This window comes from Triturus cristatus, chromosome 6 (assembly GCF_964204655.1).
Source record: "Triturus cristatus chromosome 6, aTriCri1.1, whole genome shotgun sequence".
Classification (NCBI taxonomy): Eukaryota; Metazoa; Chordata; class Amphibia; order Caudata; family Salamandridae; genus Triturus; species Triturus cristatus.
In genome coordinates, this window is record NC_140589.1 from 920,667,533 (window position 1) to 920,691,457 (window position 23,925).

The following is a 23,925-nucleotide window of genomic DNA, read 5'->3' on the forward strand; positions in this document are numbered from 1 at the left end:
GTCCCACCCTTTACCCCTATAAACCCCACAACCAGCACCTAAAATTAATCAGACAATTTCCATATTTAATTTCAATTAATTCATTAATATTACTTGACAAATTGTGAATTCATCAAAAATAAATTACTTCCCACTCTTTACCCCTATAAACCCCACGCCCCGCACCTAAAATTAATTACACAATTTCCATATTTAATTTTCAATTATTAATTAATATTAATTAACAACCTATTATTAATTAATTAAAAACTAATTACTTCCCACTCTTTACCCCTATAAACCCCACAACCAGCACCTAAAAAAACTGCACAATTGCCATAATTAATCACCAATTAATTAATTAATATTAATTAACAACCATTTAATAATTAGTTAATAGTAAATTGCTTCACAAAATTAACACTATAAAATCTCAATTAAATAAATATTAATAAATAGAACATAATCATTAATTTATTTTAATAAGATTTCCTCACATCCTGTTCCCCTAAAAACACACAACCTGGTATGGAACTAAACACGAAAATGTTAATTAAAATAAAATTGATAACTACTAAAAACTTAACACATATATTAAAAAACAAACAATGTTATACAAAAAATACATCAGATTCATTTAAAGTATATACATACATAATTATTATTATTATTATTATTAGTCAGATTTGTATTGCGCATGGCTGCCCCAGCAACGGGGCGTCCCAGTGCCACCATAGACCAAAGACATGAACCCAGGAGAGAAAAAGCAGAGTTAACCATGGAAAATGGGGAAGAACCAGGTCTTTATGGCTTTGCGAAAAGCCAGATGATTCTGAATTGCTCTGATGGAGGCAGGGAGCAAATTCCGGAGTTTCGCCGCCAAACTACGAAATGAGCGACCATCAGCTCTGGCTTTCGAGACCCGAGGAATGCAGACCAGTGCTTGGTCAGCAGATCTCAGAGGGTGCCCTGGCACATAAAACTCTAGCAAGTTGGACAGCCCCGAAGGAGCCTGAAGAGTCAAGATCTTATGCGACACGCAGAGAGCCTTAAACTGAATGCGCTTTTCAACAGGCAACAAATGAAGTTTAGGGAGTATGTGAGCAACTGAGCAGGATTTCGGAAGTGCCACCAGTAGACGAGCTGCTGCGTTCTGTACCCTCAGCAGGCGCTTAATGCTGGCCATGTTAGCGCCCAAATAGAGGGCATTCCCATGGTCCAGTCTGGACAAAATTGACGCCTGGACAATGGTTTTTCGCACCTTGGGAGGGAAAAAGCCCAGCAATGGTTTCAAGCCACGCAGAAGCCCAAAACAAACCCCTGCCACAGCTTTCGATTGAATGTCAAAAGTCAGGCCATTGTCGAACCACACCCCCAGGTTCTTCACAGCCTCCTTGGGCAAGGGGTTGGGTTTAAGACGATCTGGCCAACACTGCTTAGATCACAGCTCCCGATCCTTTCCAAACAGTAAGATCTCAGACTTACTAGCGTTCAACTGCAAGCAGTTTGTCGCCATCCAGTCCGCGACCGCTAAAAGGTCCTCTTTAAACTTGTCCAAATTGGTACCGCATTTCTTGGAGAAAGTGATCACCGCAGCCAGGGGTCGAACATAGATGTTGAACAATAAGGGGCTCAACACTGGGCCCTGTGGCACCCCCTGATGCAGAGCAAACTCCTGTGAGTGAAAATGTGGCACGGTGACTTGAAAGGTCCTCCCCTCCAAAAAAGACCGAAACCAGTCCAAGCCCACATTCCTGATACCAATTTCCTGAAGGCGTTTTAACAATGTCGCGTGAGAGACGGTATCAAATGCGGCACTTGAGTCCAAAAGGACCAAGGCTGCTGAATCACCGACATCCAAGCTATCCCGGATTGCTTCCGTTACTGCTAGCAAAGCGGACTCAGTGCTGTGACGCACTGGGAAACCGTGCTGTGACGGATCCAGGATGGCATTCTGTTCGGTAAACTTGGAAAGAATGAAATTCATGTGCGATTCCACCAGCTTCGCCAGAAAAGGCAGCTGGGAAATAGGACGATAGTTGCCTGACTCCGCAGGATCCAGGGAAGATTGTTTAAGCACCGGAATGACTTTAGCATGTTTCCACGCCCCAGGTACGGATGCTGACGACAGAGACAGGTTAACCAGGTCAATATCCCAAGGAGAGATAAGAGAGTGAAACTGGCGAAAAAGTGCAGGTGTCAAAGGGTCTGCCGGCGAGCCCGACTTGATTTTCAGATAAAGAGACTCGAATTCCATGGGTGACAGGGGAGGAAAAGATGACAGGCTATTTCCCACCGTAGGACCGATAGCCCCCGGTGCCTCCACCTCAGCAAAAGGGGCCATGGTAGGCAGACCAAGGTAGATCTTCTAAACTTTGTTCACAAAGTACAGAGCCAGCTCATTACACTGATGGTTCGAGGAGATAGGGGAAACCCCAGTTGCACCCACGCTTTTCATACCCTTGAGCAAGGAGAAGATCGTCTTAGCAGGGTTAGTGCTAGCCAAGATTTTATTGGCCACATGCTCCGCTCGTGCTCTCCGAATGAGCTTGTGGTACTGCTTAATGGCCGCCCGATATTCCCTTTTTGCTGTCGCGTCGTACTAGCGTCTCCAAGCACGTTTAAGCTGCTTGCAGCCCTTTTTAGCTGTTGTTAGCGAATCGTTAAACCAAGGGTTAGATGGCCCACGACTCTTCACCCCCAATTTAGCTGGGATACAACTATCCAAGCCTAGCGTCAAGCACTCGTGGAAACGCAAATTCGCCAGCTCCACGTCTAGAGGTAACTGAGGCCTGTGACTGGGCAGGCAGGCAGAGAAAAAACCCAAGTCCAGCTTATGCTAGGGGCATTTAAGAACTGGGGCGGGCGAATCAGGTCATCTTTTCCCTACAGTTGCAGCGAGAACGAGACCAAAAAATGGTCTGTCCACGCCTGCGGGACCGACGGGAAAACTTTTAGCGGCTTAAATTAGAGAATATGGGGTCCAGTAGATGACCTGCCACATGCGTGCCCTCAAGGACACATTGCACCAACTGGTAGGCCTCTAGGTCAGCCAAAAAACTGTAGATCTCGGCCTTCCCACAATTCTCAAGATGGAGATTAAGATCCCCTAGGATAGTGAAAGTCTTCCCTGAACCTGTTAGCGGGACCTGGGGGCCGGTAGATGAGGAGCCCGGACATAGTAAAGTTATGATTCAACATGATTTTAAATAATGCACTTTCACAGTCCACTATGTTCTCCTTACTAAAACTGCAGGTATAAACATCCTTAACAATCACAGCAATACCGCCCCCTCTACCACCACCTCTGTTAACAGTCTTCAACACATAGCCTTGAGGGAGAGCCAACCAGGGCTCCGCCACCGAGTCTTGCGTAAGCCAGGTCTCCGTTAAGAATAGAACATCCGGAGACTCATCGCCTAAAAGATCAAACATCTCGGCATGATGTTTCGTGAGCGACCGGCAGTTCAGAGTAAGAAACTTGAAATCCGTAAAGCCTGAAGGACAGAGGACCGACTCCACCAGTGGCAGTTGAATTGTACAAAACTTACATTTAAAGGAGCTATCCCGGGGGGCCCAAGGTGCAGAAGGGCATTTAATTTCCAAAGTCGGGAGCTCCTCACACGAGTACCTGATAGAATCAACGGAAAGATGTGCAGCGGTTCTGGCAACTGGCGATGGTCGACCGCGGACGGGCGCAGGCGGGCTTGCCTTTGGCACGCCAGTGGAGCACCCGCTGTGCGGACGCAGCTGTGCCTCCATTTGAATAGTCCGGGTAAAAACAACTGTCCCACCAACCAGCACTCCCCCCAAGATTGCGGTCTCACTCCTACCGCCCCAGGTGAGCTGCAGCCTTTCCCCTCGCCCACCGCCTGACAACAGCATGGTGCCCTCTCCGCAGTAAGCAACAGTACAACAGACAAGTGAGTTTCGAAAAATAGAAATCAATGCGGCGCTAATCTAAAATAGTTAAAAATGATGCCTAGGTGAGCGTAATGACAAGAAGAGCAACAAACGAATTCTAGCTCCCGGCTCACGCGTCAGGAGTAACACTAATTAAAAAAATTATATTTTAAACAACTATATTTTTGCAAACGATATTAATGACTTCTATATTTTTAAATTTAACTCTACTAACCTTCAAATCGATATTCTTGACAATGATAATCTTGCACTCGATATTTCCACTCCACGATATTTCAAACTCAATGTAGTTAGAATTTTTTGACCTCGATATTCTGTCTCATTACTTTTCTGGATGAACAATTACAATGCAAGGAAACTGTTCGGGCTGTGCAATTCAGTTCCGAACGGGATTCGGACAGCCCAAGTCATTCGTAGGCGAATTGTACAGATCTATGGACACAGTTTCTGAACAAGCGATTACGATGACCGATCCAGACAGCCGTTCCGATTCAGTCTGCCTGACATGAAATGGTTGTCTAAATCTGACTTCGGGAGCCCGTACAAAGACCCCTTCATCCATAGGCCTTCAGTTAGGGCCCGTGGGGGAACCCAAGGGAACCCTCTTACCAAATATGCACAATGTGGCAGGCATCATGGGGTGCTCATCACAGGGTGCATGGTTTCCCCAAACCACTCATTTTTGCAATGGGAGCCTGTGTTCTCTTCGGAACACAGGCTCCCATTGCAGTTAATGCGAGTCCAACTGAACGATGTACAGAAGCATCGTAATCAGTCGGTCGGACTTGCAGAACCCGAGTCGGTCGGAAACGATTCCGAAACCGATTAGTTCAGGAGAGTTTCCGGACGGCATCGTAATCGACCCCAGAGTTGTAAAACGCTTTCAAGGAACTTGATGAAAGTTTTGCCAAAGCGGAGTGTAATGAAAGATTCATTGAAAGTATATACTAACATACATAACACTCATTAAAAAAACTATATTTTAAACAAACATATTTTTGCAAATGATATTAATGCCTTCTATATTTTTAAATTTAACTCTACTAACCTTCAAGTTGATATTCTTGGCAATGATAATCTTGCACTCGATATTTTCACTCCACGATATTTCCAACTCGATATTCATGTAGTTTGAATTTTTGGGCCTCGATATTCTGTCTCATTACTTTTCTGGATGACCAATTACAAAGCAAGGACACTGTTCGGGCTGTGCAATTTGATTCCGAACGGGATCCGGACAGCCCAAGTCGTTCGTAGGCGAATTGTACAGATCTATGGACAAAGTTTCTGAACAAGCGATTACGATGACCGATCCAGACAGCAGTTCCGATTCAGTCTGCCTGACATGAAATGGTTGTCTGAATCTGACTTTGGGGGCCCGTAGCAAGGCCCCCTTTATCCATAGGCCTCCAGTGGGGGCCCGTGGGGGTACCCAAGGGAACCCTCTTACCAACTATGCACAATGCGGCAGGCACCATGGGGTGCCCATCACAGGGTGCATGGTTTCCCCAAACCACCCATTTTGGCAATGGGAGCCTGTGTTCTCTTCGGAACACAGGCTCCCACTGCAGTCAATACGAGTCCAACTGAACGATGTAGGGAAGCATTGCAATCAGTCGGTCGGACTTGCAGAACTCGAGTCGGTCGGAAACGATTCCGAAACCGATTAGTTCGGAACAATTTCCGGACGGCATCGTAATCGACCCCAGAGTTGTAAAACGCTTTCAAGGGACTTGATGAAAGTTTTGCCAAAGCGGAGTGTGATGAAAGATTTTTTTTATTTTTTTATTTTTTTTTATTGAGAGTTCCAATATAACAATACAGAGAAACTGAAAACAAGATGCCGTGAAGACCAATTAATACAGTATGAGAAAAGAAGTAGCAGCAATATTCTTACAAATTGTCATTTTAACATTTAAATTGTAAAAAAAAAAAAAAGTACAGGATTATTTAAAAAAAAAAAATCCATTAATAATCAAAAGATTTTGATAGAATGAAAACAGTATGCAGCATTTAAATACAGTGGACGTCTTCTCAGTTGAAATTACAAAAACTAATGTATAAAGTGACACGTGCGAAGTCCAGATGGACACACTAGACTTATAAGCTAAAAGATGTTCTCGCAACAGTATACATCCCTTAAAGTAATAGCAAGACAATTTTAAGAATCGAACACACTCCAATTTTTATCATATTTTTTGAGAGCCCCTGATCTAAAAGAGTAACTTCTTTCCCTACCCTGGATTTGAAATAGTTTGAACTTCCATGCCTGGAAGGATGGAACAGAATCTGTTTTCCAGGACTGTAATATGAGGGATTTAGCTATTAAGGAAGCTATAAAGAGGGACTCATCATGTTGGGTGTGAATAGGAGAGCAGCCTAGAAGGGGAATAAGGTCATCAAATACGATATTAGTTTTAAGAATAATTGAAAGATATTTTTCTATTTCCTTCCATAAAACCTGGATCTTTGGGCACTCCCAGACAATGTGTTTCCAAGTGCCTTTTTCATCACATCGGAAACATTTGTTGGCTACTTGGGGGAAAATATTATGTAGGAAGGAAGGGGTTCTATATATTAACCATTTGTTGAAAAATTGCATACGTTTAAAATTTGCTCCGCGGAAAATGGTTTTATTGAATTTATTTATTTTGTCCCATACCTGATGACTGATTGTAATATCTTCCCTCTTTTTCCATCTTTCAGAAAACTTGCTGTAAGGGTCCTGGGCCTTGCTTTCTTTTAAAATTTTGACCCAGATACTCATTTTCTTTTGAATTTTGTTATTAAAGATAGTGGAAATATTTTCTTTATTGGATAAATTTGCTATATTAAGTTCTCTGAGTTTTAGATTTATTCTAATAAAGGACCAGTTCAGCATTAAGTGCGAATGAGTTAACTGGGTGTGTATTTCGTCCCAAGATTTCCATCTATTTCCCAGGAGGAAATCTTCAATTTTCTCAAAACCATTCTCCTTCCAAAGAGTTAATATATTTTGGTCCAAGCAGCGAGCATCTCCCAAACTAAGATTTATTAAATTTGTCTTATTGCTAAAAATAGGCAAGTCATAAAATTTAAAAAACTGCGTTTTCACCTTGAAGATCCACTGAAGGGATTTATAGCGAACTTTTTGGGGATCTTTCGTGGCTCTAACCGGATCGTAGATTTTCAATTCAAACAACATCCTTTTCATTAAAAAATTATCTGTCTCATGAGAGTCTAGAAAAAAAAACCTGTGACTGTAATGTGCAAAAGACGCAAAGTAGTATTCTCTGAAATTTGGGAGGGACAGTCCTCCTTGTGCAGATGATAAATATAAAGTGCTCAGTGCTAATCTGGGAGATTTTTTTGCCCATAGGAAAGAGGAGATCAAAGCTTCTATTTTTTTAAAATAAGAGGCCTGGATTGCGCAGGGAATTGCACTAAAAAGGAAATTGAAAAGGGGTAACACCAACATTCGAATTAGCGATGCCCGCCCCAGAAGAGACAGGGGAAGTAAATTCCAGCGGTCTAGAAGAGAGCCCACCTTATTTAATAAAGGTACATAATTAAGTGAAAAAAGATCATCTGGGCTGGCGGATATGAGTATTCCAAGATATCTCTTTGGATCCGTGTTGTATATCTTCCTGAACTCAGGATCTAAGGTGTCTATAGTGCAGTTAAGTAGAATAATTTCTGTTTTGTTTACATTAATTTTATAGCCCCCTAGCTTTTGAAAATCAGAAAAGATTTTTAAAATCTTAAATTGGCTTGAGGGTTTAGAGTCAATAAAAAGGGCAATATCATCTGCATATAATTTTATATTTGTCATACCTAAAATTGGGGCAGTGTCGGCTTTAATATTCCTGATTGCGATCGCCAGAGGTTCAATAAATAATGCAAACAAAATTGGCGACAAGGGGCATCCTTGTCGCGTACCTCTAGTAACCGCACAGGAGCCAATATTGGTGTTATTGATGATGATTTGTGCCCTAGAGTTTTTGTACAAATTTTGTAAAATACAAATAAAAACATTCGGAAAATTAAAACTACTCAGAATTGCAAACAGACAATCCCAAGACACTAGATCGAAGGCTTTCTCCGCATCCAAAAACCAAATTTGAGCCTCCACCTTATTCATATTAAAATAATCTAGTGCCTCTAATAAAAATGGAGTGTGATGAAAGATGCTAAAGTCTATTTGAAGGCTGCTATTGTGGACAGAATAGCACTGGTTATTGGCTCTATTAAACAGACAAAATATGTTGCCTTATTCTCATGTTATCTTTAGAGGACATTTCTCAGAAACAAGTATTTTGTATTAAAATGTCTTCTGAGATCTCACACATCAATGACAGTTTTCTAATGTTTATGAATAAAAGAAGGTACCCAAAATGGATAATTAGGATAACCAGTAAGAAGCATTTCTTTGCAATGCATTGGGCTATGTTTGATTCACAATATCTTACATTTACTGTGGGCCCGATTCCAATCTTGCTAGGAAAGCCCTCTGTACAACTCGGATCCGGAGGGCATTCCACGACACAGCCACATCTCCGTACACCTGAGAAACCTGCACTGGCTCCCCGTCAGCAAGAGAATCACGTTCCGACTCCTCACCCACGCACACAAAGCTCTCCACAACCAAGGCCCAAGATACCTCAACGACCGCTTGACCTTCTACACTCCCACCCACCAGCTTCGATCAACCAGCCATGCCCTCGCCGCCGTCCCCCGCATCCGAAGAGCCACAACAGGAGGAAGATCATTTTCCTACCTGGCTGCCAAGACGTGGAACTCCCTCCCCATCCACCTCCGCCTGACCCAAGACCACCTCTCCTTCAGGAAGCAACTCAAGACCTGGCTGTTCGAGCAGTAGCGGACCCCCCTCCCCCAAGCGCCTTGAGACTCTCCGGGTGAGTAGCGCGCTATACAAATGCTTGTTTGATTGATTGATTTCCAAGTGAGATATGCGCCGGGAGTTCGAACGAGCGAGTATGATGCTGCCGTATGCTTATGGTCTCGATTCACTCGAACTCCCATTGAACTCTATAGGAGCCCATGTACAGATGCGTACACAGGCTCCCATAGCAGAAAAGAGATGGGTGGGGAAATGCGTACACCCTGTGGTGGGCACCCCATGGTGCCGGCCACACTGTGCATGCCTGGATCGAGGTGACCCATGGGCACACCCCGATGACAAATACGGAGGGTTCCCCGAAGTATGCTTCCGACAGCCGTTTCAGCTCGCTGATACCGAGGGGAAGCAGCTGTCCGAATCTTGCATTGTACTCGCTCGGTCGGAATACGGCTCCATAGCGCGGCACGATTTGGCTACGAACCAGTCGCATGGACAGGTTCAGGTCCCGGAAATGATTCGGTAGGCGCGTACGTGATCTTCGCATCGTACTTGGTCATTCGGACCTGTGTACGATTCGGTCGTAAACAAGGGTTATGAATCGCATCTGGGAAAGCCAAATCCGATTTGGAGGCCTTCCGAACGACATCGGAATTGGGCCCTGAGTTTTTAATTCGAGGTGCCTCTTATTTTCACCTTTTTATATATTCTCCTATCACCTTTTATATCATTGTGAACTAACTCCTAAATATTGCCATTTTACCACAAGCCCCACTCTTGTATATCCTCCTAATGGAAGTTGTATTGATAAGGCTAAAGGGGAAGTATGGGGAAGTGTGAGTTAAAAAGTTGGTTGAATTGGGAAAATAACCAGCCTTTGATGTTTTTGTTTCGCAATTTTGAATTTTGGTTGTTTTTACCATTAGTCTCATCGTTGTTTCTGTAAATATGGTTGATTCGCATGAACTAAATACAGCAATATCAAACACAGAGGTAGTTCTAAATTTACCTCTTTGCCGTCCACAGGTTACCTTGTTTATAGTGCTTCTTATGATGACTATTTAAGGAACAAGTGGTCTACAAGGCCAGCAGGGGGAACACATTTCCCCATTGAGAATCTGAAGCCAAACACCAGGTAAGATTTCTTGAAGTGATTATGATGTAGTAACACTAATCTTTGTAGTGGTACTCAACCAGCTACAAATGAAAAACATATCTGATAAATTAACAAAAACACTTTGCAGTTAACCATAAACAGGTTGCCTAGCAAAGAGAACATGATTACTAGTAGAAAGGTATTTATCATTCTGAAACTGGTCAAAAAATGTATATCATGTCATCCAGTTAAAAGTGACTTGCAATGTTAATTTTAAATAAAACCTCTATTTTATCTCAATAAATGTAATCATGCAGTTAAGATTGACTAGTGGGGAGGCTCATTTGGGCATTCATTAAGGATTACTAAGTAATGAGTCAAATCTGAATATGCATAATGCTGATAAAGAAATTTCTTACAATATGGCATGAGACTGCCCCCCTCTATGTAATACTGTTACTGGTTTCTTGAATTACTTTGTCCACACTTGGAACAGTGTTTCCCACACTTGGTGTTATGATTGTACCCACATACTGCTACCAATTCCAGGAATTTTTTTAACACTATTACTGCTGCTATCTGAGGCAACAGCCTTCACGATTGGTGTAACCTGTCTGCATCACCCACACATTGACTCATTAATCTATTCCTACACTCACAATTCTTTCAGATAGCCATTAATACTCTCACCTATTCAACAATTCACCCAACTAGGAGCTCACTTACTCTATACTTCTCTTATTACTCTGTCTTTTACTCATTCATCCATCCAAGCACTCACTCATCCATCCAGTTGTTGAACCAATGTAATATTCGCTCACAATTGACAATATGTTTTCTTGGGTAAGCATTTGAACTACAACCACATCTTCCTATTATCTCCATGCTTTTCCCAAAACACAGAGAGATCAAGCTACAAAGGCAATATGATCTACGAGAGGGATTCTTTCCACGTGTATTGCTTCTAGATGTACTGCTTCTGGAGGGGTATAATTGTGTTGTCCACAAATCATAACTGTATGCTATTGTCCAACAATTGCATCCCCAGCAGTATCTGAGTCTAGGCTTCTATTTTCATGTACTTATTTTGAGTAGCATCATGTGATGCTGAAATTATAGCACTATCTGTGTCATGTTTTTTATTTAATTCGGAGCCAACTTTTATATCAAGGCCTCTGGTTTGCCAATAGACAGGAGCCGAAGAATGTGCTCAGGGAACTATTTTTTATTCAGTCTGAATGTTAGCCTCCAGAAAGCACTCACCCGACAGGAAACTTTTTCAAGAAAACGGATGACATTTTTGTCCCATTGCTGTTTGCCATATTTCAAGACCATTGCTGTCAGTGACGTTCTGGTACCTGGGGGCACTTTGTTTTCTAGAACAGAGCGAAGCACACAGTCAGCAGTTTGTCGAAGATCTGTCAAAGATACAAAAGACATATCTGATTATTCCTACCTGCCAACTCACACAGTGCTGCCGTGTGACACACAATACCGGCTCTGATCACACTGTTTCCTGATGAGGAGCCGATATTCATTTGTTTATTTATTTGTATGTACTTGTAGAGCGCAACATTCATCCCAAGGGACATCACGGCGCTGAAACATAGCAGAGTGCAAGCAGATGAAAGATTCCAATTATCAGATGAGTAGTTGGGGAATAGATGTGTTTTTAGCTTTTTTCTGAACATTAGGTAATCTTCAGTCAGGCGTAGTTCCGGAGGGAGTTTGTTCCAGAGGACCGCTGCTGATTTTGAGAAAGATCGGTCACCCATCCTGGCTTTAGTCGTACGCCAGACGGATGCCAGTGCCTGAGGGCGGGATCTCAGATTGCGCAGAGGTACATGAAATTGTAATTTACCATGTAGGATTTGTGGGCCTGTTTGTATAGCGTTCTATGTGCATAGCACATGAGCTTAAAGTTGGATCTTTGGCGTACAGGTAGCCAGTGTAAATCCTTCATACAGAAGGAGGTTGAACTGTATCTACTCTTGTTGCATATCAGTTTGGCAGCGACGTTGTGCACCACTTGTAGTCTGGTAAAAAGATAATCAGCCATGTCACACGGTGGCAGACAAAACAAGCTGATAACCACTGTAAATAGTGGTTTTCCAGCTCGTTTTCCGAAGCTTTAAACTGCTGACATCCACTAAGGGGTGTGAAAACACCTTAGGACATCGGCACCAGGCTCTGCAAGTTTTTGTTTGGGAGGAGGGGGCTGGGGGCAGTGTGATGTTCAAAAGTGCCTCTTGGGTACTTCTCAGCACAAGGCCCCGCCCCTCCTCACACAATGAGATTGTTCTTCAAGTTGGCAGCTTTGGGATATTATATGTGGACATTAGCGTTCACTGTAACCCTTTCATATGGATATTCATGGATGTTTCTTGAGAATACAGAGATGATTTGTATCACCCAGGATTTTCCTGAACATGTTTGGGTAGTCTGTAATGCAGGACAGTGTTAGCTATCTGGAATATTTGTGAGGGAATGGGAAATTGGCATTCTCTTATAGTCTTTTACTCGTTCTAACACAGAGACTGATGTAGAGTTGGAAGGACTGGGTACTCCATCACATACGCAGGCGCGGAGCTTGGTCAGTAAGATTGGGGGTGTGAGCTTCAGATTTGCAAACAATCCTGCTGGCATGAATTGTTAAAATACATTATACGCCAAGTAAGGTGGATGATATGGGTTTAAGGGGCAGCCGAAATGGAGAGGAATGCGGATTAGTATGAGTTCTAAGTGAGAGAACGACAATATTTTGTCAAATAATCAACATTTTTTAGGACTTTCAAAACAGAGACAAGAGAGTGTGTGCATGCAAAAATCCCTGGTGAAATGTGACAGACACCTCACCAAACCCAACTGAAAGCACCTATACCCAACTATTCATCAGGAACTACATTTGTTAGGGGGGAATAACACCCCTCCTGAAGCTATGCCCCTACACAAACATGATGGAATTCCCTGCCTGCCTGCCAAACCCTTGGTTTGAATGTTAAATTACAAGTCATAGCAAACTGACAGGTTTTTGATGGCAGAGCCCCTGCTTGCTCGGTGATTGGAAATTTTACCCCAGTGGCCCAGTGGAGCAGGGGCCATAATGGCATGGGTATCATACTGCAGCTTTATTTAGATGCGATAAATTAATGTATTAATTCTGTCCATCATCGAAGTGTAAAAAACATAATGACAACCCCATCCTGCGAGAAAACTCAGAGGATGTGGGGGAGCATTTATTTTTTATAATTTTCAGAAACAACACTCCCACTTTGGGAGTTTGATTATCAAAAACAAAAATATTTTCTGCATAACCGCCTAAAAGACAGCATCAGTGCAGCAAACTTTCAGTGCCTTCACAGGAGTCACCATGGTTACAGGTCCTCCACATGCACACAGATTCGTGCCAGGCCAGTGGTGATCTCTTAAACTGGCAAGTGACTGTTCAGCTAGGGAGGTAGAGGAGTTGACCTCCACCACCCTGACTTATGGCAGGACGCCCTCCAGGGTCTAAATCAAACTTGCAATATATGTATGTATAAATATGTATGTATGTATAAATATTTGTAGAGCGCACTGCAACCCTACGGGCATCCTGGCGCTAGTGACATAATGAAGGAAAGAAAGGGAGGGAGGGGGCTGGGATTTAAACTCTGGGGAACAGCCAGGTCTTAAGCCGCCCACGGAAAAGTGTCAAATCCTGTACCTGTCGTAACTCAGAGGGGAGACTATTCCACAGTCGCGCAGCCACAGAGCTAAAGGCTCTGCCTCCCAAGGTAGCTCTCTTCGTCTTGGGAATCAAGGCCAGCCTAGCTGATGAAGAGCGCAGAGTGCGCGTGGGAGCATACCATCTAAAAAGACTTTGCAACGGTTTAGGGCCAAGGCCATGAAGAGCTTTAAAGGTTACACACAGGGATTTAAACAAAATTCTCTGTTGCACAGGTAGCCAGTGGAGCTCGGACAAAGCCTTAGTGCTGGATGAAAAGCGCGGTCTCAGAAGGGCAAGTTTTGCGGCAGCTGCCTGGATACGTTGAAGTCTCCGGATCAGATAGACTGGGGAAGCAAGCAGCAAGGCATTACAATAGTCCAGACAACTAAGGATAGTGCAACGGACTACTGTACCTCGCACACGGAGGGGCGGTAGGGGAAGGATCCTGCGTAAGCCTCTCATAATCATATAACAGTTCGAGGCCACCTTGTTAACATGCGACTCAAGACTTAGCTTCTCATTGAAACAGACCCCCAGATTACGTACAGTCTTTACTGGGACCAGGGGGGTGTCCAATGGGAGAGGCCAAAAATTGAGAGGCAGGCTAGAGGTACCCGGCCCACTGAGCAGTGTAAGATCTCAGTTTTGGCGCCATTAAATTGCAAGGCATTGTTTCTCAGCCAGGTCGTCATTTCCAGCATACAGTTGTGGAAGGTGGATAAGGAATCCACCTGATCACCTTCCAAGGAGATGATCAATTGCGTGTCATCGGCATAATTAACTGCCATAATGTTACAGGATTTAATGATTTGCACCTAAGGTCGCATATAAACATTAAACAATATCGGACTAATAGAGGAACCCTGTGGGACACCCTGTTTATTAGGCAGAAAATCTGACTGATACGGAGGCAGAAAGACCGCCTGCCGTCTATCCGACAGATAAGAACAGAGCCATTTTAGGGCCGATCCTGTAATCCCCACCTCCTCAAGCCGATGTAAGAGAATAGTATGGCTGACCGTATCGAATGCGGCGGATAAGTCAAGCAATATCAGAGTTGCAGAGTGCCCCTTATCCGCCCGCATACGCAAATCATCCAAGGCAGTGATCAATGCAGTCTCGGTACCATGCCCAGGACGAAAACCAAATTGATTCTCCTCCAGTATACCCGTGCTCTCTAAAAACCCCGAAAGCTCCTGGCTAACGAGGCGTTCAACTATCTTAGCTGGATATGGCAACAAGGAAATAGGGCGATAATTCCCATAACAAGCGGGATCCAGCGAGGGTTTTTTCAAAAGGGGAGATACCAACGCATCCTTCCAATAGGCCGGAACCACACCACTGATTAGTGACTGATTAGTAATCAGATGGAGGTGCGGAAAAGTTTCCGACCCCAATTCCTTCCAGAGTTTCTGCGGAATGGGATCTAACGGGGACCCCGAGCAGACTTTTTATTATGGGGTGTTGCTGAAGAGTTCGACAGCTCTACTATTGCACTTGATAAAGTGCCTTCACTAATGTAGCTATGATAATGCCCCACTTCTTAGTGTCTTCACTGCATCCACTACCTGCTTCATGGATTGTCATAGGGGTGTCACCCTATCTCTTTCATCTTTCTCCACCAATGGCGGGGAATTAAGGAAATGACTGCCAGGTCAGCTCTGGACGTATCAGGGTATTAGGAGGCCTTTGAGGCACCAGATTACAGATTTAGCAAGTTACTGAGTAAAGATGAAAGAGTTGTCAGTGGCTAAGGAAAAATATAGGTCCTGCTATGTGACCCTGGAAAGAGGGGATTGGTTCAGCACAAGATCACTCCTATTTCAGCATTGTTATTTCTCCTGATTATTTGTACGACTTCACTGTCATCCTGGCACTGACGCTTGTTTAAAGGACTGGTGGTCCTGATTCATAGTTTTATGATGTTGCTAAATTTAGTTATCTTCACCTAAGCTTTACTCTTGGAATAAATCAGGGGTTATGGTCCGTAAACAAGCAGAGTAACTTCAGAAAATCACAAGTCCCATTCTCTTCGGTAACCGGACAGACATCGTGAGCTAGAGACCTTTACTTTTCCTATTCGTGATTCATTCATCTGGGATAGGGAGAACTGTCTACAGCTACCTAATAATGCTTGTATTACTTACCAGTAGTCTATTTTACTCCTAAATTATCTTTCCATCATCACAGTCATTACTGATGAGGTGCATCCCACTTGTGAGACACATTAGGATAAGCCTTTATGTGTGCTGTGGAGAGCCTGTCAATCTTAGAACCCTTCTGAGTGTACCCAGCCACCCCTGGACCAAGGCTCCTGGAGAAGAGAGGGCTGGGAGGAATAGAAGGATGGATTGTAGAGAGAAAGGGCGGTAGTAGAGGATAACATCGATTATAGTGAGTGAGTAATCTGGGCACACACCCCATGGCCATCTTCCTCATCTTATTCCCTACAATTGAGAGTTGCCAAAGCAGGATGTCTGCAGTACGTAGCAGCACAAAGCACAATCTAGGCAAATGGATCAGTGTCCTGCCATTTTTTTTAATACTGCTATTGCCACCACAGTATCATTTTCAGTGAAGTTGTGATGGCGATAGGGGCCTCGCCTTATTTACAAGGCAGCGCTTAACGCTGCCTTGTAAATAAGGCACCCTTTCACGCTGTATTTAGCGTAAAAGGGAAAGGCAATGGGTGTTCTACCACAGCACCCATTGATTTTGACACTGCCCCCTATTTACAAGGCCAGAGTAAATAGGAGGCAGTGCCAAAATTAAGACCAGGAAAAACTTGGTCTTAAAACAGGCAAAATGAGGAGAAATGCTTTATTTCTCCTTATTTTTCCTGTTTCCATGTGTGCTGCCTTGTGCAACACACATAGAAACAGCAAATTGCCTATGATTGTTTATGTGCAAGAAGGTCCCTCTTCCTGCACATAAACAAACATTTGAAAGAAATACAGTTTTTCAACTTCTATGTGTTCTGCATTAAGCAGCAACATACAAGTTACAAAATGGCATTTAAAGATTGTTTATGTACAGGAAGGTGGACCTTCCTTCACACAAACAATCTTCCCCTCAACACCGGCACCCTTGCACTATTGTGCAAGTGTGCCTGCGTTGGCGCTAGGCAGCTAAATTTAGAGCCATTGCAGGGAGAAACGCAGGGATGCACCATAGTCTAGTAAATATGGTGCAGCCCTGAGTTTCTAAAGTGGCAAAGCATGTTGTTAGCCTTCTTGGATTAGCGACACGCTTCACCATTTTATTGTAAATATGCCCCATGGTGTCATGGTGCAGGTCTCTTTTATGGCCTCCGTTATGCTGGGGCGTACCTATCAAAAGTACAGCAGATGCAACAGCACTGGGACCCTAGGGTACTAGGGCCACACTGCACCCCATTTGATGTTTTTCACTACCTAAAAAGTGGGTGGCCGGGGCTTACATTTCTCACGTATTATAAGCCGAAGTTCCAGCCTCAGAAGTGGGGCCACTTTATTAGTAAGTACGCAAATGGGGAAGATGGAGGCAGGGGAATTACACTTTTAACTTTGATGAGTAATACCTTAACTGCCAGCTAATTCCAAATGGTGCACCATTTCCTATGTTTAATTATCCCTTCTAAAATAATAGAGAATGAATTATTAGACTTTAATTGATGCTGTGGATTGTGATACTCGTGATTATACGTAGATTGCATCGGATGTGGGGGTGCAGCGTCCAGGCCCAGATGGCTGGCCATCTGCCCACCAGATGCAGAGTCCGCTAAATAAGACTCTTCTCAGCAATTGACATCCACCTGGATGTAAATGTTTCTTTAAATTGAGCAAGTGCACACATCAAACGTGGCAGGGAAAATGAATCACAGTGACAAACGTTAATGCCTGGCATGCGATGTGAACTTCCTCCTGGATGTATCTTTCAGCATGGGGTAGACATTTTACAAAAATGAAATGAACGTCTTCCTGCTGGCTCGAATGGTGGGAGGCATGAGATACATAAACGTATATATTTCGCCTAGCAAGATATTTGCTGCACATACATTGCATATCGCTCTTAAACGAACTCACAGTGTTGTTGTTCTGTAAATCAGGAAAGGCCCAACAAAACTCCAACATCTTCATACATTTTGTCAATGGAATGGTAGCGCAAAAAATACCGTTTAGTGGATTACAATTTATGCCGGAAGTGAAGTGGCTCCAGATGTAAGGGAGAGGATTATATGATCAATGGTTTAATTGAGTGGTATACGCTACTATGGTACATACACGCTTGATGCTAGTATCTGCGTGGATCGTCCAACAGAGAAAATACATTTGCTCCCCTATTTCTTGGAATCACCCACCTTCCTATCACTTTCTCTCTCTCGCTTCCTTTATTGCTCTCTTTCAGCCTCTCTCTACCTATTTAGGTCGAGCCTGGGCAGTGCGTAGCTCTGCGAGCCCTGCTGTATTGGAGTATGAAATAGAAGCCCCGCCTACTCTACGTCCATATTTGTCACTGTCTTGTGTCATTGTCCTTCGTAAATGCTGGCTTCTGATTCCTTATTAGGGTTGTTAGTGCCTTTTTAGTACCGCATTGTCTTCATTCGTAACCTCAAGAAAACAAATGAGAGAGCAAGGACAAAATAGTGGGACCGTCCCTGTCCCTACATATGAATTATATAAAGAACTTGGACGAACCCAATACAGATAACTCTGTAATGCTTATAGTGCCTGGCACCACATAGGTTTGTTAGAAGAACCCTCACCCACCAACCTAGCTGGTGGCATGCTTTATCATCGGTTTCCCTGCTGAGTACCCGTATGCTACCCAGCTGTGCTGCGACGCCTGATTACAGCGGAGAGGGATTTTTTGTTGTGTGGTGGTGTGTGGTGAAGTGGTGAAATTATAAAAATATCTCTGGGAATTCCTACTGATCAATTTTTTTATACCAAGTGGCCCAGTATATGCTGAAAACAGAGGCTTTCTTCAGGACAATATTAAAGTGAAAAAGTGAAGTAAAAAAGTGCAGGTGGCAAAGATTACGCCACGTATATAAATATGTCCCTAAGGTGTGCTGTTCATGCTGTGGTTAGACCGTACCTACGGACCCACTGCTAGATTTAACTTGTAAGAAAAAATGACAAATAAAGGACATGCACAAACAGTTAAAAACTTGAATAGTGTCGTTTTTTAGACCAACACTTGCCCTTGTATGTGGTGTGTCCAGGGCACTTATTGTGGCACAGTCATGTTTGTCAGCATTCATACTTCAAACATGCCACACAATACCAGTACGCCTCTGATCATGCATGTGCTTTTATTGTGTACATGCATGTCTATGACTAGATAGCCTAATAGTGACTAGTTACTGCCTGTGTCACACTATATGTAAAAATGAGAGTAGCTGCGGGCGTTGTGTAACGCGGTTACTCACGTGGACTTTCCAACATTTCAGTGATAGTCACTCCTGTGCGCAAATATAGTTTTGTTGTACATATTTATAAACGTGGCGTAATGTTTGCCACCTGTACTTTTTTACTTCACTTTTTCACTTTAATATGGTCCTGACGAAAGCCTCAAAAATTGGTGTAAGAGAGGCTGAAACATGTTGACCAGCAGGATAATGAAGACCAATTATTAATCTTCATGGATTATCCTCATCTCTGTTTTTAGCATATCCTGGGCCAATGGGAATAAAAAAATTGGTCAGTAGGAATTCCCAATGATATTTTTGAAATTTCACCACTTCAATACACACCACCACACAACAAAAAATCCCGCTCTGCTGAAATCAGGCGTCTAAACACAGCTGGGTAGCATTCGGATACTTAGCTGGGAACCCGATGATGAAGCATGCCACCAACTAGGTACATTCATTCGTAAACTCCCATGAGGACTGACCCTTTTACTTTGGTTGTTACAAGGTGAGTCATTTTTAGTCTGTAAGCACTATTTTTTTCTTTAACCCCTTGCATGCCCGCCCCTTTCCCCGCCCAGTGCTGCGCTTTTTATTAGCGGGCGGAGTTCATGACGAGCTGGACTCGTCATGGGCACAGCGCCACCGCAGCCCATGACGAGTCCAGCTCGTCATGGGCACTGAAGGGGTTAAATAGTTTCTCCAACTGCAAGCACGACAGGCTTTCCTGTAGCATTCAGAGCAACATGTGCGCTTTCACCTTCTAAGCAGCCAGGAAAATGGCGGCAGCTTCTTTGAATAGGTCTCGCATTCACAAGAGTTTGAGCCATTGGCATTGTACATGACACTGCCTTTTATTTATGTGTTAATTATCAAAACATGTCAATAAAAGGCAATGTCATTTACAATGCCAATAACTTAAACTCTCGCAAATGCGAGACCCATTGCATTGCAAATGCTTGTTTTCTCTGGCTGTCTATTATTTTCTCCCCATTTCTCTTCCCAACACTCTCTTTCTCTGCTTCTTGCTTCCTTGCTTACCCCCAGACAGTACTTCTAGCTGTCTCTTTCTCAAGCTTTCACTCTGTTTGCTTTTAATCTTACGCTCTTGAGCTGTCTTTCATCATGTAAATATTGCTGAAGGTTAACTTATAGGTTACTACTTCAAAATAGGTCTAAAGCAGTTGGGAAACTAATATTTTAGCCAAAGTTAAATTACATTGCAGGTGATCACCCCCCACCATGACTCTGACTTGAAGGGAACGAGGCAGTAGATTGTTTACTCTGCATACAGGAGTATGACATGTATAACAGTTGGAATTCAAATTGCACCTTATTCATTGGTAAAGTGATGATGCAGTGTTAAAACCATGCTGTCTTTCTTTCTTTCTTTGGAGAAAATACCTTTTTGTTTATTTGTATAAGCAGATAATGCCCAGTTACTTACTGGTAATCTTTATTACTCCGAGTAGAGTCTTCCTCATCACATGATTTACTCAGTGAGCTTCAACTCCCCAACAGAACACTCCAAGCAATTTTACGCTCTCGTCCTCCCATCCCTCTACAACATGGCCGACCTCCTTCACCCATGACCCAGTACAAGAGGAGGCACGACTCACCCCAATTCCTGTTCAACTACCAAGCTCAGAAATCAACACCATGAAGCCAATTGCCAAACAGGGAGGAAGGGAGGCAAGGGAACTTATGTTGTGAGAAAGACTATACTCGGAGTAATGAAGATTACCAGTAAGTAACCAAGGCATTACCTCTTCGTAAGTCTTCCTTGCCACATGATTTACTCAGTGAGTATATACCAAAGTCAAGCGGCTTCATGGTCACCAACAAGAAACCACAGACTAAAGCGCGAGGCAAACACCAAGCTTAATCCAAACAACAAAACAGAGGAAAAAACAGACACCCAACAGGATGGGTGTCATTCAAGTGCAGGCAGAACCAGCCTGTAGAACAGCCACAGAAAAAACCCCAGCAGCAGGACCGCTCAACACCACCCGATAGTGGTCCATGAACATGTGAGGTTGCAGCCTTACTTATATCCTCAATCGAGCCCCCCTTGAAGGAGGCCCGGAAGACAGAAATATCCCAGGTAAGCCTTCCTTGGATCGGGGCAGACACCTGCAACCCCTTGGAACTGTGGGCAAGAAGATTCGTCTACTTAATCCACCTACTCAGGGAGGAAAGAGAAGTCTTATGATCCAATCTCACCGGGCCAAAATTGACAAACAGATTGTAACACTTGCAAAATGCCAGCGTCCCCTCTAGATAAACCAACACGGCCCACCTGACATCCAGCAGTGGGAGATCAGCATCCATCCCAGACCCAGGCACTAGAGAGAAGGTGGGCAGAACTACCTCCCTGGAATGATTGACAACGGAGGGGACCTTGGGCAAGAACTTAGGATCAGGGCGCAGAACAGCATGACCCTGCAAGACATGCAAGAAAGGAGACCGGAAAGACAACCCCACCTCCCCATTCTGACTTGCGGACACAATGACCACCAAAAACACCACCTTCATGGTCAAGCTTTTACGTCCACTGACCCAAGGGCTCAAAAGGAGCCACCTGAACGGCATGTAACACCAATGGGAGATTCCAGGCTGGGCAGGACAAATCACCCTAGGGTGCTGAAGAAAACAACTTTGCATCAACCGGGCCACCAACGGATCCAGCTCATCCAAAAGAGTGCTACGGAATGACCGCATAGCCGCCCACTGAACCCAAACCATACAAGGAGCCAGGCCAAACAGAAAGCCATCCGGCAGAAAATTCAGCACCCTGATCAGATCCACCAAACCAGGGTCCAGACCATTAGATTGACACCACCTAGAAAAGGAACCCCAATGCCAGGAATACAACTGAAGAGTTGCCGGACGCCTGGAACTCTGAAGCAGTTCAACCACTTCTGCGTAGCAGCCACGGGATAAGAGGCTCACCCTCTTATGAGCCAGGTCTGAAGATGGAGCCAATTCAGAATCCCTGCAGGAAGATGTGAACCCCTCAGCGGATACGGAAGATCAAGAATCGCTCAACACTCCTGAATGGCCAGCTCCCTCAGAAAAGGATACCAAGCGCAGTAAGCCCAGCCCGGTACAATCAACAGAACAAACACTTTCTCCAGGCAGAACTTGCACGGAACCTGGGCAATCAAAGGGATCGGAGGAAATGCATAAAGCAGGGTGTCCGGCCACATGATTGACATCGCATCTGTCCGCCACCCCTCTTGACAGGGAGTAATAGTGCAGAAGAGGGGCAGCTGAGCATTGTCCTTGGCCGCAAGCAAGTCCACTGTCTGACACCCAAACTTCGTCCTCAACATATGGAACACCTCCCCCAACAGAGAAATCGAAGACATTTGGTGAAAAACCCTGATCAGGCGGTCCGCCACACAATTCTCTCTCCCTGGTAGTTACACCACCCACAGAGGCAACACAGTGCCCTCTGCCCAGGTCAGAATCTCCTGAGCCAGGAGCCACAAGGACTGGACCCTGCAGCCCTCATGGTAATTGAGGTAACCCATCACAATCTGATTGTCCGTCTGGACCAGAACATGATGCCCCGAAGGGCCGATACAAATTCAAGACAATCCATCTAAACCGCCTTCAGCTCCTGGAAGTTGGATAAGCAACCAGCCTGCAAGAGATCCCTGAGACCGTGCATGGACTAGGAATCCAACGTCACCCCAAGCCCAACCGGCTGGCATCCGTCATCACCATCTAGGATACTGACACCTGAAACGGAAGACCCCTCGCCAGATTGGACTCCACCGTCCACCAACACAGGGCGAGCAGAAGCAGACTCTGAGGGGACACCACCACTGGCAGATCGTAAGCGGTGGAACAAGGGGACCAATGGGATAGGAGAAGGTTCACCAACATGATACAGGTTTAAACAAGCCCTCGGCAGCACATTGATCATCACCAACATCAAACCCTGTAACCTCAACCACTGATGCACCTGGGCAGATTACAGGCCAGCAGACAACCCAGGTCCCTCCTCAAGGTTGCACTCCTCACGCTGGCACACCAGCCCCTTCACCATGTCTAGATGACCCACAATAAACACTACTCCTGGATGGAAACCAGATGTAACTTTTTATGGTTGATCAGCAAGCTGTGGAAAGCTGCTAGCCATCAGGAGAGCTAAGCCGTCCGCCCCTTGGTATAGTCTGGAACTTAAAACCCTAAAGATAGCTTGTAGAAAGGCTGAGCGCCTCTGGAGGGTGGATTATAGCTCTGAGAATAAAACCAGGTATAATTGTGCCCTTTCACACTATAGGAATGCAATAATTGCCGCAAAAAGTTTATTTTATGCAACCAGGATTAGGGAAGCAGGGAACTCGACTAAAGAGCTTTTTAAAACAATAACGGTACTTTCGAAACCATCTCAGGTTAACACGTTTCAGGCCAATCAAGCGATGTGTGAACATTTTTCCTTCTTTCAGGAGAAGGTCCAACTAATTTATAAAGAACTTTGAATACTCACCTTAGCCCAGAGAAGCAAGGGCAACTATTGATTAACAGAGTTTCAACTCATCCTAGTTTGAGGAAGTTTCCATCAATAACGAGGAAACAAACCTCTAAACTCATCACTTTAATTAAATCAGGTTCCCCAAAAGACCCCTGCCCTCCGTCGATCATACATCTTGCTGCTGACAGAATTGCAGGTGAATTAACTCCCCTAATCAATCAAGTGCTGGAGTCTGGTGACTATCCTTCTAGTTGGAAGACAGCTACGATCAGGCCATTACTGAAGAAGCCCACGCTAGATCCCTATGTACCTAAGAACTACCGTCCTATTGCTGCATTACCCATCGCAGCTAAAATTTTAGAGAAAGCAGTTAATAGCTAACTAACGGACTATTTAAATTCCCATAATTTGCTAGACTCTACCCAGCATGATTTTCGGGCACAACACTCGACGGAATCAACCCTGCTTATGGCAGCAGAGGAGATCCGTAGTATAGTTG

General features: G+C 44.2%; 1 protein-coding gene across 1 annotated transcript in view; it reads left to right on the forward strand.

Moving 5' to 3' along the window:
* FNDC1 (fibronectin type III domain containing 1) overlaps positions 1-23,925 on the forward strand; it is a 1,187,183-nt gene that overhangs the window by 885,730 nt on the left and 277,528 nt on the right. The window contains exon 15 of the mRNA XM_085611596.1: positions 9,767-9,875. Coding sequence (XP_085467722.1) covers positions 9,767-9,875 — 109 coding nt within the window. The remainder of the gene's footprint in view (positions 1-9,766; positions 9,876-23,925) is intronic.